This window comes from Canis lupus, chromosome 35 (genome assembly GCF_003254725.2).
Source record: "Canis lupus dingo isolate Sandy chromosome 35, ASM325472v2, whole genome shotgun sequence".
NCBI lineage: Eukaryota > Metazoa > Chordata > Mammalia > Carnivora > Canidae > Canis > Canis lupus.
In genome coordinates, this window is record NC_064277.1 from 24,192,645 (window position 1) to 24,212,539 (window position 19,895).

The 19,895-nt window shown below is 42.3% G+C and overlaps 1 protein-coding gene across 2 annotated transcripts; it reads left to right on the plus strand.

Annotated features, from left to right (window-relative positions):
* Nucleotides 1-103: 103 nt before the first annotated feature.
* Nucleotides 104-8,113, plus strand: LOC112656772 (histone H2A type 1). Of its 2 annotated transcripts, none has more exons than XM_025442234.3 (2): nucleotides 104-724; nucleotides 7,865-8,113. In XM_025442234.3, exon 1 carries the CDS (start codon nucleotides 214-216, stop codon nucleotides 604-606), a length of 393 nt encoding a protein of 130 aa, XP_025298019.1. In that variant the 5' UTR covers nucleotides 104-213; the 3' UTR covers nucleotides 607-724; nucleotides 7,865-8,113. The 2 variants fall into 2 exon arrangements, with proteins under 2 accessions (XP_025298019.1, XP_048961855.1); XM_049105898.1 differs by having other exon boundaries at nucleotides 129-1,122.
* The last annotated feature ends 11,782 nt before the right edge of the window (nucleotides 8,114-19,895 follow it).

Consider the following 19,895-nt stretch of genomic DNA (forward strand, 5'->3'; position numbering starts at 1 on the left):
GCTGTCATCCATGGGCTGAACTATGCAAATAAGGTATGGAAATAGAGCTTTTCTATTGGTTACTTGACTGAGTCTAGTTATTAGCCAATCAGACACCCGGACTTACTCCCCAGGAAATGCCTATAAAAGCAGCCATATTTCTACCTACTTCACTGCTAGGTTTGTTTTGGCAAGTAAATAGCTTTCTTGTGTTGGCGTCTCTTCTAGTCTACGATGTCTGGACGTGGCAAGCAGGGTGGCAAGGCTCGCGCCAAGGCCAAGACGCGCTCGTCGCGGGCCGGGCTCCAGTTCCCGGTGGGCCGCGTCCACCGCCTGCTCCGCAAGGGCAACTACGCGGAGCGGGTCGGGGCGGGCGCGCCGGTGTACCTGGCGGCCGTGCTGGAGTACCTGACGGCCGAGATCCTGGAGCTGGCGGGCAACGCGGCCCGCGACAACAAGAAGACGCGCATCATCCCGCGCCACCTGCAGCTGGCCATCCGCAACGACGAGGAGCTCAACAAGCTGCTGGGCAAAGTCACCATCGCGCAGGGCGGCGTCCTGCCCAACATCCAGGCCGTGCTGCTGCCCAAGAAGACCGAGAGCCACCATAAGGCCAAGGGCAAGTGATTTGGTAAACCTCGGAGTTTTCGGAAACGCTTTCAAACCCAAAGGCTCTTTTCAGAGCCCCCCACCAATTCAAAGGAAGAGCTAATGCCGCACTTTAAGGGAAGGAAATGGGGAAAAGGTAAGTTGCCTTTTCCCAAAGTAGGATATAGAGGGTTTTCCGATTTCGAGAAAAAGTTCAAGATGCTGGTCTATCAATAATGGGAAATGGCAAATTGATTAGCACCTGATCATTGAATGTACTTGAACTCCCTAATGCACGCCTATCAGACGGAGTGGCTTAACCGCAGAACTCTTAACTGCGGTCTCTTAAATTTTGTCTTGCAAACTTGCAAACTAACAGTAGCACGATAATGTCCCTACGCCAACCCTCTTAGACGCCTGGTCTTCGGCTCCAAGCAACCCTTCTTAACTAAATTGTAAAAGAGTTAGATTCTGCTTCTGTAAGTTGTAAAACAATCCCTGAAGCCTAAGGCAGTGAAAGTCCTCTGAAAAATGACTTCTCGGCGTTAATATAAGGTGGGTCACAACACTGAGTGGATCCAGATTCGAATTGCAGCTTCTCCCTGTTCACAAGGTAATTATATTTGGGGCTAGTTTCTCGGGTGTGTCATCTCTAAATCGGCGTAAGTTGGTGATGTCATAATTGCATTTTTTGTGCCAACTAAACCACGTAAAGCCCCTAGCCTAGATCAGTGCCTAACAGTCAACGAACTGGAGTGAATTACATTTCGAAGCTCAAATGCCTAGATTTATAAGGCAGCCCAAGGATGTGGTACTTTAGCTACTCCAGCTCCAAAAGTGGCAATCTGGGGGCTGTGCAAAAGTTCTTACGGTTTTATTCTGTAGGGTCGAATTTCACTAAGTGTTTCTTCAGGATGACTTGATTTATGCTTTGGAGAATGAGTCGGCCGCAGTTTAGACCTCCCTCTGCGCGCAGAGACTCGGACAGCCCAAGCAAAAACCATGTCTTTTTCAAACACTGTTTGAGCCTGGAAGATAATCTAAACCTAAACTCCCCCCCGGACGCGCCTCCCACTTTCTAAATATTGCAGTTCGTAAAGTGGTCTGGAGGCAGCCCCCACCCTCCCCCGCCCTCCTCCTCCTCCCCCTCCCGCATGCCACCTGTCCACAGCCCCGCCTCCCCTTCCTTGGCCTTGCTGTCACCAGGGGAAAAAAGTGGCTAGTCTCTGTGAGTCTGGGGAAGGAAAAGTGGCAGGAAAAGTGGCAGGAAATGGCCACAGTTTAGAATTTCCCTAGGAGCTAGCTGTTAACGATTCTAATATGTAGCCCGACTGCAAATCTTCACTCCGGGGATGTCTAGCCTCACAGCATTCTAGGCTAGGGGTCCACTCAGGCGACTGGGTTATTCCACTCAGAATTTCTTGTATGCTGGAGAACATGGCTCCTTAGGTCAGATCGCTTTGTATAAGCCTAGCAATGCTCTTCATTAACCTTCCAGATTGCTTTTGAAGCCCGCTCCAGCACTGACCAGGTGCGTGACCTTGGGCTTGATGCCTCCACCACCCCGGTTTACATTCCTTCCTTCCTGCTCACCTTCGCTCACCTCATGATGAAATGAGTAGGCTCAGCAGGCACTCAGGAGTAATGGCCAACACTTACTAAGCATTACTGTGTCCCGCACAGTTCATGCTTCCAGAAAATTCATGCAACCCAACCCTCCAGCAGTCGGTGCTATCCCTACCTGGATTTTAAGGAAGAGGAAACAAGAACAGAGCATAAAAAATTTGTCTAAGTCCCAAGGTCAGGAAGCCAAGCACTTTAACGCTGGCTCTCCTGTGAACACTGCTCCCTAAGAGATTATTGTCAAAAGAATGAAACCAATAAAAACTCAATACATGATGCGTTAACTGTGTCCACATACCAGAATGTTACCGGTTGCATACTAAACTGAAGAATTTAAGGGAAGGAGGAGCGGGGTTCCCCCTGGAATCTACAGAAAGGAAGGTGAATCTTGGCGGTGGGTTAGCACTGTAATCCTGGGGAAAGCAAATACACTTTTGAATCAAGGGGACAAATCTGGAGGTGGTTTGGTAAAGAGCTACAGGACTTGATAAACTAATTTTCTGTGATGAATGAGGAAGGAGTTAGATTTGACTTTGAATTCTTCCTTCTGGGCTCCAGCAACAAAACTTTGTATTTGATTGATGAATAATACATTGTGTTAATTTTGTTTGTTTCATCTTTGACAAGACCTCCTTAAAGTCAAAGACCCCATCTTTTTAACTTATTAAGTCAACATAGACCCTGGCATACCATAAACACTTGAAAATTAGGCATTGTGTAAATTTTGAGCTGAGTCAATGGCTGGGCCATTAGGAAACACTTTGTTCTAGAGGAGACAGTAATTAGACACCAGACTAACAGGTTGCTAATAACATCTCTTTCCAGTAGAAAATCTCTTCTGAAAATCTAATTTGCACTGGTACCTTATTTGGGGAGCTTCAAAGAAACACAGAAGGTGCCAATTGACCAGCTCTTACCTAAGAGCTACAGCCAAAAGGCTCTCCAAAGGACACACCTCAGAGATCTAGCTCCCCTTCTCAAGCATGCTTCTTTCCCTTCTACTTTGAAACATCACTGTTTATATCCAAAAGCCCTAGTTATGTCTTTGGAAAATTCCCAGTGAGCAATAAACTCTCAGTAGTTTCAGTTGGTTTCCAGCTATTGGGCGGGTCTCTACCCGCCATGCCTCAAGGGTCCTGGGGAGGACCATCTCAACTGGGACAAATTCCTGAGAATGATAAACCCAGGCCTCCCAATTACTGAAGACACCTGGACACCAGGGACAAAAAGTTGATCTAGGGATTTACTGAGACGTGAGGCTAAGACAGAATCATTATCTGGTGATATAGGACATTCCCAACAAAGCAGATCAGTATGATACAGTATTACCAATTAGAAAATCCCATTTTACATTTCCAAATCATCTAGGCAGATTTCCTTTCCTCTGTCCACTGCACAGTCACTAACAATTTTTCTGTGATCATTGGAATTGGTTGGTTGGTTGTCTTTTTTAGGAGTATGATATATTTTATAATTAGTTATAAAAAATTATATATGTATTTTCAGGTCAATGACATTACCAGGTCAATGACATTACCATCTAAGGGTTTGTCGTCTTTTGATCCTAAGTTGTAATTATCAATGCAAATATTCCTGTTAAATATAATGTGTGTGTATAATTAGAGATTATTAGGAATTTCACTGAGGATTCCCCAGGCATATACTGAAATCGGAAATAAGGCCTCATATGTAGAATATGGCATGCAACCTTGAAAATAAAGTGAAGTTGCAGGCATGAAATTAGTGTAGACCTCCTAAAAAAAAAAAAAACAGAACTTCATTGGACTACATTATATTGCAGTTGTTTGCTTGAACTGTAGTCTGGGCAGGGCCGACAGAACCAACATCCCTTAGGGCTTAGGAGTAATGTACTTCATTATAGTTGAGGTTCCTTCTGAAAGAAGCAAGTGTGCTAAGCTTCAGACTCGTTGCCATATGTGGTTTGTCTGCCAGTTGGAGCTTCAACCTTGAACACATTCCTCATTGTCAGGGACACCAGGTGGTGGCAGGTGAGCATGTCCATTCCCTCCAACATTTGGAGATAGCCAGAGCTGGAAGTACTGGGCTTGACTTGGCACTACAACAAATTGTTCTTGTATTAAAGGCCGATCTCAAAGGGTCAGACAATGATGTGCTCTAAATTTTAGAACCTTGGATTTTGGTACTAGTTCCTTTTTTTTTAAAGATTTTATCTATTCACTTGAGGGAAGGCGAGAGGGAGAGAGAGAGAGAGAGAGAGAGAGAGAGAGAGAGAAGGAGCAAGGGGAGGGGCAGAAGAAGAGGAGAAGCAGACTTCCTGCTCAGCTGGGAACCTGACTTGGTGCTCCATCCCGGGATTCCATCTCAGGACTTGATCTCAGGACCCTGGGATCATGACCAGAGCCGAAAGCAGGCGCTCAACAAACTGAACCACCCAGGTGCCCCACTAGTTCCTATTCTTGATTATTTCATCAGTAGTGCATTTCAAAGGCTAGCTAGATGCCATAAAGTTCCAAGTTTACATCTCCAGCTCCGACCTCTCCTTCGAACAGCAAATGTGTGTATACACATTTCTACTTAACACCTTCACTTGGAACTCTCTTCTCAGCCTGAATACATCTAAGATACAGAAGTTGACATTGTGGTCTCTAAGCCTGTTATTTCCTCCTATCTTTCCAGCTCAGGAAGTGACACAGCCTTAAAGCCATTTGATTGAGCCAAAATTTTAAAAGTGAGCCTCACCCCCTTCCCTTCATCTCCACAAATGTAGACTATCTTAGGTCATGTCACCTACACCCCAACATATGTCTTGATCTATTCTCCACATTCCTTTATCATGACCTGAGAAGCCACCCAAGACCACCTCTGGCCTCTGCCCATGTCCTGGACTTCATCTCCATCTCACTGTTCCAGCCACACTAGTCTCTTCCCTCCTGTCAAGCTTTTTGCTGCTTCAAGACACCTTCATTGGCACTCTTATTCTCTGAAATACCTGTGCTCCAATGTGTCTTCCAGCAAGCTCCTTCTCTGCCTTCAGGCCTGTCTGAAATAGACCTACCCAGACAGATTACAGATCTGAATACAAAAGGCAAACATTAGATGAAATTTCAGGAAACACTTTAACCTCAGTTTTGTATGAGTGTGTGTGTGTGTGTGTGTGTGTGTGTGTGTGTGTTTTGAGGGGGAGATGTTGCTATCAAGGAAGGCAGGAAACACAAAACCATGTAAGAAAGGACATGAGCTGCATAGGCTAAAAGGAAATTTAAGACACAATATAATAGAAAAAAAGACCAAACAGGATATTTGGTGTCTATTATTAAATTCAAATGGCCAGTGCATCTGAGGGAAAAAAAAGTTAACCTTTCTGGTAGTTCAGTTTTGTGTATAACAGCAACAAAGGGATACCGAAACTAATAATACTTAGGCCTGCTGAGGATGATGAATTGCCACTGCCTTTAATCTTTAGAAAAATTCTCCTGGTGATGTGTATTTAAATGTATTATTAGACACTTGGCCTTTGTACAACAAATTAGTACTAAATAAATAATGAAATAAACCAAACAGGAAAAAAAAATTAGACACTTGGAAAAAAAAAGGGTACCTGCCATCTAGAAACAAAAGCCCCACCATCTAAGGTCATATGAGGTGAGATTGTTAACTTTTATAAGCATTTGAGTGTAAAGTGTAAAAATGAGCATGTAGTAAGCTTGTAACTGAAAGTATAAAAAGTAAAATAAAAAAAGTAACCTCTCTGTTCAATTCTCACCTCAGATCACATTCTACTATCACTGTTTAGATTCTTTAAAAAATAGCCCATGATTTATTTCTTGGATCCCTCGCCCTTTGCCTTTTCTGATTACATCCTCTGCTCCACAAGTTAGGGACCTGTTCTGTCTACAGCAGAGGGCCTGGCACGAGGAGACCACTCAACTCGGCCGAATGAACAAGCGATGGATATTGTAGCCCAGAGAGGCCTTCTCTGAGCTCAGCACACAGTGATCTGAATTTCTATGGAAAGCTGTCTGCCCACTAACCACTGTCCACACCTTGCCTGCTAGCCCTCTGCAGTCTCCAGGCATGCAGTGAAACGGGGAAACATGCCCACTTGCTTTCCACACTTAACCTCTTCCCAGCTTTGCACTAACCTCTCCAGACTTAATGTCTCATGATAACCCTCTGGAAGCCCTCCATTCTTCTAAGGGCCTGTTCTCTGCTGGCTGTTATCATGCATAAAAGAATCCTCTTGAATACGCTACTGCTAACTGGTCTGTGGTAACTAAATGTTTGCTTTGAATCGTGGAAAGAAAAGAGTCATACAGCTGGTGTGTGTGACAAAATCAATGCTTTTCATCCACTCACAATGTCTGCTCTGCGCAGAAGGGCACCTCGCTGGCTTTTACATTCTAATGCTGAGATTATCCAGTTAACACTCTCTTTTCCCGGGTGTTTTTGAAGAATTCTATCCTCTGTGTCTCTCTACCCCAGCACTTCACCTCCTCCCCATATAATAGATCTTCAGTAAATACCCAGAATGAATGTGCTGACAACAAAACTTGTATCTGCACAGAAAGGGAATAATCACTAAGCTGCAGGGACTTGGTTTATTCCTGGGTTGTGTACCATGTTAACCACCACTCTGCCTTAAATTCCAGTTGCTCATTTTGGAGGGAGATATGTAACTGGTATGTAACTGGTCCTAAAGCTGCTCTATCCAATACAGTAGCCACTAGCCACATGTGACATTTTCAATTTAAATAAAACAAAAACTCAGGCTTCAGTTGCACTAAGTACATTTCAAGTTGCTGATGGCTCCTTACTGGACAGCAAAGATATAGAACACTTCTACTCTTCCAGAAAGTTCTATCAATAGCATTGGGAGTACCTATCCTTGTCCTTCTGGGCTAACGTGTTCAAGAGCACTTAATCAACTTCCTCCAGGTGGCTCCGAGGATATACAGTTGCCAGATAAAATACAGGATGCTTGGGGCGCCTGGTGGCTCAGTCAGTGGAGTGTCCAACTCTTGATTTCAGCTCAAGTCATGATCTCAGGGTCAGCACTCAGCACAGTGATTTTCTACCCCTCTTTCACCTTCTGCCCCTCTCCCCACTCACTCACTCTCTAAAATAAATACTCTTTGGGCACCTAAATGTCTGAGTGGTTGAGCATCTGCCTTTGGCTCAGGTCGTGATCCTGGGGTCCTGGTACTGAGTCCCATATTGCACTCCCCACAGGTAGCCTGCTTTTCCCTCTACCTATGTCTCTGCCTCTCTGTGTGTCTCTCATGAATAAATAAATAAAATCTTTAAAAAAATTAAATACTCTTTTAAAAAGAATAAAATGTTGGGTGATCAGTTAAATTTAAATGGCAAATAAGCAACAAATAATTGTTTTAGACTAAATGTGCTCCAAAAGATTGCATGAAACATACTATAGTAAAACAAAAATTATTTATCTGGAACTCAGATTTAACCAAGCATCTTGCATTTGTATTTGCCAAGCAGGCAACCCTGCCTGAAAGCAAAATGAGAGTATCTTCCCTGGGAACCTGGGTCCTCTTACCCTGGGGAGTTTCTCTGTGAGGAACTGAGAAGGGCTGATACCAGAAACGAGTTTGTAAATTTTGCTGCATGTGTTGAGGATGGCTGAGAAAGAAGTTCCTAACTACATTTACTTTGGTTTCTACTCTTTCCTTAGGTTTCAAGAGCTTCTCACTACAGAGATCTCTGGGTCAAGCGAGTCTGTGAAACTCATCGGTTCTCAGCAATAAATGAATGGATGGTGCCAGTGTTCTGACATCACTGATTGCTTCTGCACCTGCAAATTTTTTCCTATTGAAAACTTTTCTGGGTTTATGTCTCTGTGTGTACACATACATATGCCTTGGGGATAAAGAGAGGACGGGGAGAGAAACATGATTAAAGGGAAGCTCTCTTTAGTACAAAATATGTCTGATGTTTTGAGTAAGTAATATATTCAGAGAATTCAAACAAATCAAGATCACAATATATTTAATGAAAATCCACTCCTCCACTGGTTTACTCCACTAGGTAGCCATTCGTTTTCTTATTTATCCGCCATTGTTAATTCATGCAGATGTGAGTCAAGCCCCATACCCCCTCGCCTTCATTGCTAAAAGATAGCAGACCATAGACACCATTCTGCACTTGCTCTTGTCCATAACAATTATCTTGGAGAACTTTCCAGATGTGAAAGCAGGGAGCTTTCTGTATACTGTCCTATGGTATTGCACTGTGTCAATGCATCTTAGTTTATGTGACCTGTCCCCTGTTGGTGGGCACATAAAACAATGCTAGAGTGATAAGCCCTGATTTATGACACAACTGAAATTGTCTTCCTATTCTGCTGGGGTTGTGGAAAGTGAACAGCCACCAGTCACTTTCGGGTTGGACTCAGGTTCTTTGCCTTAGAAATGAAATTGTCTTAACCAAGTTAGTAATTTTGAGCCTCAATTTCTTCATCTGTAGTATGGAGGTAATACTTACCTTAAGAGACTATGACAATGAAAAAAAAACACATGTATGAATTGTTTGAAGCTCAAAAGAACAGCACAAATAAGATTATTTAACTTTCCACACCATTTCTTTAGTAAGAATCATAGATAATATATTGCAATAATAACAGATTCCCCAAATTCCAGCCAGTTATGAGGAAGTAAAAGGTGGTACATGGAAGCAGGAAGGCAGTTTCATCAATTACCTGCTTAAGACATCTCCCGAGTGAGATGGCCATTTCCTGCCCTCCTCACAGGAGTCAGAAAACACAACTCTTCCAATTTCCCTGCGTCTGTCTCCTTATTGCTCTTTTTTCTTCAATCAAGGTCAAGTTTTGTTTATTTGTGTATTTGTTTGTTTCTAAGGTCAAGCTTTGAGAATGTCTGTGCTACACTGTAAAGTCTGCTTGTGCTGTGGGCCGGGGGGCTGCCTGGTGCATTGCCATATGGCCAGCTGTCCCCATGGTGCCTGACTTTGCTGGCATACACTGGTCAGTCAAGAAACAGCTGATGACTTCATAAGGTGGGGTTGTAAGAAGGAGGCTTCTATATAACAAATCCATATACCAAGTGGTTCATGCAGCTGCACACACACAGATACATCTACACACAGCAGACATGCAGGGATACCTTCTGGAAAGGCATGGGAATCTGGAGCTGAATTACTTGGGTTCATGTTCCAGCTGTGCCAATAACTGGGAGTAAGTGACCTGCCATACCTGAGGGTTAAACTTTTTTTGGGGGGGAGGGGTTAAACTTTTCATCTGTGGAATGGGACAACACCTCTCAGAGTTTTAAGAATGAATCAAATGAGGTGGCATACGAGAAAACACAGGGTTCAGGGGCGCCTGAGTGGTGCAGTTGGTTAAGCAGCTGAGTCTTGATGTCGGCTCAGGTCATGATCTCAGGGTGGTGGGATGGAACCCTAGGTCAGGCTCCGCTCTCATGGGGGAACCTGCTGGAAGTTCTCCCTCTCCCTCTGCCCCTCCCCACCACTTGTCTGCACATACACATGTGAGCCCAAGCTCTCTCTCTTAAATATGTAAATCTTTTTTTTAAAAGCATATTGTTCCTTGTAAAGCCTAATATAAACATGTGCAAAACTATGTCGATGGAGATCTATTTATCTACCTATCATGGATGGATCCATCTGTCTATCTCTGAAAGCAGGAAAGCAAAAGTAGAGAGGATGCTGGGACTTCCCCGAGGATTCGCTGGTTCTGCTAAGGACTGACAGAGCTGGAACACTACCTGTTTCTGGTGGCAGCTGGGCCTCTGCTGGGAAGAGGCTCCCAGAAGGGAGTCTGGCAGACATGCAGTGTGGAGGTGACAGGAGATGCTCCCACTCACCTCCCACCAGGACTCTCCCGTGGACTGAAGCAGCAGCCCCGGCTACCTGGGTGGGCCTTTTAAACTCAGCTGAGCTGCCTTCCAAGAACAGAGCCTCCCAAGACAGGGATGCCCCACACACTGCCCACTCTTGTCTGCACTCCCCTTGGTCCCTCGATAGGGAGAATTCATCCCGACTGGGTATCTGAGCAACCTTGACAGAGAAAAGGAAAACTCAGGAGGCTATTAGAAAGAAAGGTGCAGGGTGCCTGGGTGGCTCAGTCGGTTGGACATCTACCTTCGACTCAGGTCATGATCCCGGGGACCTGGAATCAAGCCCCACATCAGGTTCTCTGCTCAGCAGCAGGGTCTGCTTCTGCCTCTCCCTCTGCCCCTCCCTCAGCTCACTCTCGCTTTCTCTCTCTGTTTCAAATAAATAAACAAAATCTTTAAAGAAAAAAAAAAGGGTTCTGGGTGGCTCAATCAGTTAAGCCAATTACTCTTGGTTTCCGCTCAGTTCATGATCTCGGGTAGGGTCCTGAGATCGAGCCTTGTGTCCAGCTCTGTGCCTAGCATGGAGTCTGCTTTTCCCTTTCCCTCTGCTCCTCTCCCTACTTGCTCTCCCTCTCTCTCTCAAATAAATAAATAAATAAAATCTTAAAAAAAAAAAAAAGAAAAGAAAAACGAAGGGTCTTGAGCAGGTGGGCCTATGGGAAGACAGAGTACACGAGGGTAGCCCACAGAGGAAATTTCTGTTTCCTGTAGCTCAGTCCATTCAGGTTGAGAATGGAGAGACCAGGGCTCTGAAACAGTTGGTCTTGTGAGTGGTCACTAAAGAACTCAGTGCTCTGTACGTGTCCACACACTGAGTTATATTTCGGCCCTGACGTCTTCACTTTCTCAAGCCTCCCATGGCCCATCTACCTGCCATCTGGAATCTTTCCTTCCTTTCTTTCTTCTCTGCATTGAGTGTATCCTCAGTAGCCCAAAGGTGGCCAGAGTGGCACTATTTACTAATGGGAATTAGTACATGCTCCACATCAGGGTGTTTTGCTTCCTTCTGGAGAGCCACCTGTGAGATGCCAACTGGCACACCTCTGCCGGGAATGCTCACTGCTCATACCCAGGAAGGACACACTTGTTGGCCTACACTAGTTTCCTACCTGGAAGGGTCCTGCCTCAGCTGCCATGCTTCTGGGCTGATTTCAACCCCACACTCCCACAATCTATGCCTGCCATGTCTATTTCTGCATTGTTACTCATCAGCTGGGTTTTCATATCTACCTTCCAAGTTCTATGAGGAAATCTAGAACATTCTTCAGATGGATACTCACCTGCCTCACCCCTCACTTCCTTTTTGCTCCCACATCATTCTAGTTCCAGAGCGGGAGAGTGGCCATAGTCTGGCAGGTAGTGACTCTGGGAGCATGGACTGTCACCACAGTGTTAGGAATGCCATGAGCAACGCACGGCCAGGACACAACAGGGCTGTTTAGCCAGTGACCCCAGGGACCTCCTGCGGGTTGCTTGGCAATGAACCCAGAACAATGGCTGCTTCTCTCCCTGTGGGAGGATCAGCCAGTGTTCCTAAGTGCTGGGAGGCTGCTGTTCCCAGCTGGCACCCACACAGAAAATGTTTCTTCTATTCAAGTCTGCTTTCATGCTTTCTCTGCGGAGGGAACAGCACAGACAGTGGGTGCCCTTCTGGAGCACAGCCCCTTTGGGCACAGGGCCTCCTTCCCCGGGAATGAGCCCCCTGAACGTGGCATGAGAACAGACACTGAACTAGCAGCCTTCTGGCCCCCAGTGCCAGTGGACACAGGACCAAATAGGAAGACCTGGTAGGGGTCACATGACCTTTAGGGGTGGTAGTCAGTGGACAGGAGTGGATAGCTTTCACTAAGGGGTTGGGATCTAACTTTTAAAACATTATTTAAATCTCCTTGTGTCTATCTTCCCAAATGTCCTTCATGAAAGCTAGGATCCAACTGCTGTTTCTGTAAATTTCCATTTATTTCTGTAGACTTCCCTTCTACTGCCCACCTCTGCCCTCAATCTCTCTTTCCTTGCCACTTAGCATCATATGTTTTTCAAGGAGCACCTTTGAAAAGCACCTTTTTGGTTTTACCCTAGGTGGCCTGTGTTGAAATATGCATAGACCCAACCACTCCTGGGCTCCGTGGATGCTCCAGTGGGACCCAGTCTCCAAGGAGCACAGCTTGGGCTTCGGTTGCAGGCATCTGTGTTGTGAAAAGGTGGTGCAGAGCAGTCCTCTGGCTCCATCATCAGGAACCATGCTGCTGGGATCTACTCAGACGCTGTGCCTCAGGACCAGACAAATGTTCCTGTACCCAAATTTAAATTTACTGCTCTCCAAACTAGAGTTGGGTTGTGAAGAATGGAACTCCTATCTTGTTTCATTAATTAGCTTATAATGTTCAGGATAGGCCAAGCACTAACTTATTTTTATTTTTATAAGGAGTTTATGATAGAGGTGCTATCTTTATCCCATTTTGTAGGAGACCGAGACACCGAGACATAAATAACTTGCCCAAGTCATATTATTTTATGACACAATGATACCAGTGGTCTAATATTGCAAGGAGCTAAGAATTGTCTGTCTCTTTGGAGGTTTGTTTGATTTGCCTCAGTCATTACACCAATTTCATAATGTCTTCCATGGCTTTGTCTTTAACTAAGGCATGCCAGAAATAAAACTCTACTAATTTTTTATTTTTTTGGTGATTTATGCCATTCTAAGAGAGAGAATTTCTGAGAGAAACGTTCAATTTTAAGAAAGCAAGAAGATATTTGATTTTATTTTTTTAAAGATTTATTTATTTATTCATACAGATACAGAGAGACACAGACAGAGAAAGAGGTAGAGACATAGGCAGAGGGAGAAGCAGGCTCTTCGCAGGAACCTGATGTGGAACTCGATCCCAGATCCTGAGATCATGACCTGAGATAACCCAGGAGTATGAACCTTCAGAGTCAAGGATCTTTGAGGGTCAACTTAGAGAATGCCCATCACAAGGAATATATCACCACCTGTTTAAAACAAGGGGAAACTGTCTTCATGGCTCAACATCTTGAAAAATGGAAATGCATCTCTGTTTTCACACACAGGGGACCTGGTTGGGTGCAGATTGGGTCATATGTTCAGGCATCAAAAATTGCAGAACTATTTGTTTGCATTTCTGCCTGTGTACTCTGCTGCAGCTGAGTGTCACTGGAAACTGCATTTCCCAGGCTCCTTTGCTCTCTGGTTTCCAGTAGATTTGAGTAATGGGAGACACTGGTGCTACACAATGGTGGGACCAGGGCACTTTCCCGCTCCTTCCCTCTTCAATTCCTGGGGTTTCTCCAGCCTCATTGGTACACTGGCTCAGTCTCATCAGATGGCCCTTCTTTTGGTGGTCTCAGCTTCTGCCACCCCAGCCTGTGCTGTTCCAGCCCCAACTCCTACCCAGTGATAGTTATCCCCTCTTCTTCCTTTTGTCCCTGGAAGCCCTTGGAGAGGTGGCAACTTCCTGCCGCTGCTTATCTTCGGGTTACTCCTCACCCTTCTTTTGGTTTCTCGACTCTTTCATCATCTGTATATATACTTATCTCAAGTAAATCCCTTCTATATGAAATCCCTAGAGTGGTTTTTCTCTTTTTTAACTGAACTGATCAAACACAGCTGATGAACATTGCTCTTTCTTGAACGACTGATGTACAGAGCAGTGTTTACAGCATTTTCTAGTGCTAAATACCTGCCCTGGTCCTCATGCTGCTGGAAGTCCAGAGGATGGATGCTTCTTCAGGATAGAGTTTTACTACTCAGGGCTCATGTTTTCTATTTGAGAACATGGTAGGCTTTGTGACATCTGTGATCTCTTACATCTCTGAATATTGGAGGCTCCAGAATTTCACCATAGAGAAAGCTTAGGAATCATATTCTAATCGGGAAATGAATTGGGAGCACTTTATATGAAACCAAAGTGTGTATTTTGTCGTGGGGGGAGGGAGGAGAAGAAAATAAACAAAATTGAAAACCCTGAGTTGTCCATGTCAGAGAAGGGAATGTTACTGGTGGTGACCATGGGTGAAGCTGACAAGGATTATGCTAGGGCTTCATAAACTAAGTATATAGTCCTACAAATTGCTTTCCATTTCCTACTGCACCCCCTGCTTTCTTCCCTACCCCTAAATCAAAGAAGAAGGCTTAAGAATAAAGTTTAAAAATATAAAAGTAACATTTCACTGTACTAGGAATAATAATAAATTACAAATGGTCAAGGAGCTGATCATTGGAATAATTTTACCAGGAAGAGAGAAAGGACAAGTAAACTCTTGTAGCTTAACACCTTGGGTTACTATAAGTTATATAAGTTACTTATGTGGTTACTAGCAGTCCAGAAAGTTCATGTGAGAGAAAATATGAGAAAAGGAAAGTTTGTGGTCAGCTAGAAAAAGAAGAGTTCAAGAATGATGACTTGTGCAACACATCTTTCCCACAAATGAGAACACAGTACACAAGTGTCCCTGGACTGGAGATGCTGATTGATTCAGAGACCATTGTATGATAAAAACATCCCTTGTTATAATTTGATGCTCAAAAAATATCCTCTAATCTGTATCTTGGCCTTCTGACCAGAAAGTAAGCACACGTCTGATATTTATTTTTAATATCAAGTGTATCTCATTATAAATTAATTAATGGCATGATAACCTACAGCCCATAACCCTCAAATACTTGAGAAAGGCAGAGTGTAAGGACATTTAATCTTATCTACATTTCCTTCTGCCTTTGTTTCCTCAATTAGCATGGCTTATAAACTCAGTTCATGTGAATTAAGGATTGTATAATCATAGTCATAAGTAACACGTATGGCTACTTACTATGTGTGAAACAGTGTTAAAGCACTTCAAAAAAATGACCTCATCTAATCCTAGCAATACTCCTACTGAGTAGATAATAGTTATATCAATTAGATTTTTGCCATATTATACAACAAATAATGAATCTCAGTTCATAACAATAACAAAGGTTATTTCAAACTCACATTGTGTTTCTTTGTGGATCAGTCATGGTTCCATTCCGCGTTTTCTTCATATAGGGACCCAGGTTGAACATGACATAAAGGGATCTTATCACTGTTAATAATTGTGCTGGAAAGTGGGCACATGTCACTTTTCATAGTTTATCAAGCAAAGCAACTCATGTGGTAATGACCGATGTTGATGCGGTGGGGAAGTATACTCCTCACATGGGGAGGTGTATTATAAATCCATATTGATGGGCAGAGATGTATAATTCTCCAAAATGTGCAGCAAAAATTTGGGAATAATAGTACAATCTACCATGCTACTGTCATCCCAAATTTAAACCTGAGAAAATTGAGAAATAGAGTTTAATAAATTTCTTTAAGTCATAAACCTAGTAAGTGATAGGATTGGGATTTGAAATGGATTCATCTGTCTCCAGAACTATGATAGCCAGATTCTAAGATGGCCCTCATAATCTCACCTTCTGGTGTGCACACACTTGGATAGTTCCCTTCCCAAACTGGAAAGACTGACCTATGTAACTAATATTGTGACTACTAAAGTTAGGTCATAAAAGATATTGTAATTTCAGTTTTTCTCCCTTGGATCACTCATTCTTGGGGAGATCGGAGCAATATAGAGAGTCCTAGAGTAGCCTTACAGAGAGGCCAAGGAACTGAGGACTTTGCACTGACTTGACACCCATGGGAACTATATGAACCATCTGGGAATTGAGTCTTCCAGCCCCAGTCAAGTCTTCAGATGACTCCACTCCCCAGTAATATCTTGACTCCCATCTCACCAGATATCCCAAATCTAAACTATCTAGTTGTCAATCCCAAATTCCTGACCCATGGAAACTATGTGAGATAATAAATGCTTATTATTATTTTAAGCCACTAAATGTTGGGATAATTTGTTATGCAGCAGTAGACAACTATATAAGATTCTGTTTCACCATTATGCCAAACTGCCACCATGTAGGAATTAACCATCTGTGTAAATGCATAGATCTCACATTTACAGACAGCCAATGCATATAATTCAGGGGGAGTGAAGAAGGGAAGTAAAGGGATGCCGAGAAAATAGTAATCAGAAGTATCATGGATAAAGACTTTAGGGAAAGTGAGGAAATGCAATCTATTCTTGTTCATTAAGCCATCCATTCTGAAGACACCAGTAACATAATGGAATAAAGAGATGCTGAAGAGATTGATTAGGAAAATGATCATGAGTTCAATATCAAGGTTAATGAAGAGGTAGTTAATATTTCTGAAGTCATTGTTTCTCCAGGATCTTTCTTTCCAGACAGAAGAGAGTATTTGCTGGGATCTTGCCAGGATTAAGGAATCTGTGTTTTGACTCTTAAGAGCATATATATAGATATTTATGTTTTATATTCTTAAGCTCTTCTAGGCCAAGAAAGGGCATTCCAATCCATCTTATCCCCAGATCCAAAATGCTCTCTACCTGTACCTTTTACAAGGATCCTTCTCTCACTCAGATACCATAGGTTTTCCTTGCTGGCAACCCAGAGGGCAAATCATTAACCTCTCTCAGGCTTTCATCTTGAAACAAGTGGATTCTTTTTTTTTTTTTTCAAGTGGATTCTTAAAGTCTCAATATGCTTCCACATCCAAATTAAGTTTAGATTAATTAGATTTACTCTTTCCCTATTTTTTGTTTTTATTTTATTGATTTATTTAGCCTTGAGCCAATGTAGGACAATTTGAGTTTAGAACTTATTAATGTAAATACATAATATAGAGAAATATATACATGATATATAAATACTTAATAAGGTATAAAAATAGTTTAAGGTCACCTCTTAAACTACAGCTGTCTAACACAGGCTTCCTTCAGTCTGTTGAATGAGACACATTCTTGATAAAATCAGTTCAGCTGGTTGTGATCAGCCTTGTTGAAATTGAATAGAGAAGATAAAGGAAGAAGAGAAGGTAGCAGAGCAAATTTCATCAAAAAGGCATACCTACTACTTTGTTTTGCTTTGCAATTAGGGCATGCATGCATGCAGTTAAGTGAGTGTGAGCATAATGATATAAAATGTATTTCTTAATGCAGATTATGGCCAAAAATAGTTTTTTTTTACAAAACCTGATCCACTAATAAACATATGAACATAAACCAAAACCTAATTACTATTTAAGTTATAAAGAACCTCAAACTTACTTTATTTTTATTTTTTAAGATTTTATTTATTTATTTATTCATGAGAGAGAGAGAGGCAGAGACACAGGCAGAAGGAGAAGCAGGCTCCGTGCAGGGAGCCCGACGTGGGACTCGATCCCAGATCTCCAGATCACACTCTGGGCTGAATATGGCACTAAACCACTGAGCCACCCGGGCTGCCCAAACTTAATTTGCTAAAAACAACCACCATTGTATTATATCTCCAGATTCTTTGGATCAGGATTTTAGGTAGAGCAGAATGGAGTTGGCCTGTTGCCATGATGTTTGGGACTTCAGCTGAAAAGATTTGACCACTGCCAGTTGGAATAACTGGGACTGGGACTCCTCTCATATTTCTGGCTCTTGAACTAGGATGTTTCCAATATTAGGACAGCAGACCAAAGCACCCAGACACGGTCTCCAACACAACTGGGCTTTCTCATGGCCCGGCAGCTCCAAAATCACCAACATTCTCACGGAGGTAGCTCGAGATGGAAGTCTGAGGGTTCCAGAAAATAAGGCACAACCAGTGTTGCTCAAGAGCAAGGCCTTACTTTCTCCACGCTCTCTTGATGCAAGCTGTCACAAGCTCAGATTCAATGGACCAAGAATTAGATTTGATGAGAGCACAAGAGGCAAGACATGCTGGAAAAGGGAATGTGGGTCAGGAGAAACTGTTGCAATCATCTTTGGAAAATTAAATTTGCCTCATCTTACAACCATGAAAATGTTCATGAGCAACAAGCTACATAAGTAAATAGATTGGGCCACATTTATCAATGAAATATAAAACAGTGCAAATCAACAAACTCAAGCTCTCTGTCCCAATGTAATTCAGATGGATGGTTCCTATCAAGGGGGGAAAAAAGACACAAAAGAGTAAATACACTATGATTTCACATATATACTTTTCAAAACCAGAACAAACTAAACCATAAAGTTCATGGATACATACACACACACACACACACACACACATATAATCTATGCATATTATCTATTATCATATGATTAATCTTAGATAAAAAAGAAATAATTTCAATGAAAGTCCAGAAAAAGTGTAGAAAGAGGGTACAGACTATATCACTTGGATGTCTGGGAAACTTAGCACACATTAAAAAGAAAAATTTATTATATTTTTGAGAGAAACATATTGTTTGCTAATAATAAAGTAATCTATGCTTATGGTAGAAACTTTGAAAAAACATAAAAGCTTGAGCACAAGAATAAAAATCATCTACATTTCCAATGCTATAGATAATCTCTGTCATATTTAGCCATATTTTCCCTTTCTATGAAAAAATGTTATATCATGATGAAATGTGAAGAGAAACTTGTTTAGAAAACTTTTTATTTTGAACTAATTTTAGATTTACAAGAAAGTTGCAAAACTAGTACAAAAATTCCCTTATATCCCTCAACTGACTTCCCCTAGGGTTAATGACTTCCATAACCATTGTACAAAAAATTCAGGAAATGCAAGAAAACAAAATAAAACAAAAGAACAGGAAGTAGACATTGGAACAATATTATTTACTAAACTTTAGACTTTTTTTCAAATTGACAAACTTTTCCACCCCAGTCCTTTTTCTGTTCCAGGATCTTATTCAGCATCCTACACTGAATTAAATTACTGCTTTCCTCAGTATTTGCAAATCTAATAACAGTTCTGTAGTCTGTCCTTGTCTTTCATGACCTTCACACTGGAGGAGGATTTATAGTTATTTTAAAGAATGCCACTCGGTTTGAGTTTGTCTGATGTTTTATCATTGGAGTGAGTTTGTGCATTTCAGCCAGGAACTATCACAAAAATGAGGAAGTGTCTTCTCAACTCAAGGATTTCACAATGTCAATATGTCCTATTACTTGTCGTGTTTACCTGGCTCACTTCGTGAAGGTGATGCCTGCTGAGGTTAGCCACTGTACACTTTCTACCTTTGCTTCATAGCTGAAAGGTGTCTTAGGGAAGACACTCTTGAGACTGAAGATCCTATTGCTCCTTAAATGCTCACCAAGTGATGTTAGAATCCACTTGCGGACTGCATCTGCAACAGGGCAGAGTTATCCCCTCTCTTTATGTCTGTATTTATTGATGGATACATATTTTATTTGAGGAATTAAAAAGTTCAATATTATCCATTTTTATTTTGTTGCTCAAATGGCACCAGTTTTGGCCATTGGTTGCTCCTTAAGACTGGCTGGCATGACGTTTCCATCTTTTAAAAACATTTCCTTATCTTCTGGTACCATAAGATGTTCCAGGCCCATCCTGTATTTTCCCTGCTCCATCCTTGGAATCAATCAGTTATCCAAGAAGCCCTGGTTCTATTGGAGAATAATGCTTAAAAGTCAAAGATTGTGTATCAGGTGTGCTGATTGCTGCAAGGGTGTCACTACTTATGGGCCCTGTCAGCTGACAGAGCAAGGAAATACATGTGTATATTAATCCAGCACACACACTATGTCTCTGTACCTATATAACTGTAGATACACCTCTGGTTCTAATCCAGGCCCATAAGATTCATTTCTACCAAATATTTGTCTTTCCACCAGTAAGAACACTACATGTCATTTTCTACAACATACTTACTTTGTTGGTCAACTCTAGTAGACACATCGGTAGTTTCAGAATGATTAATCCATATCCCTGAAACACTTTTA

Coding starts and splice junctions, on each gene's coding strand:
- LOC112656772 (XM_025442234.3), top strand. CDS start 214: ATGTCTGGACGTGGCAAGCAGGGTGGCAAGGCTCGCGCCAAGGCCAAG.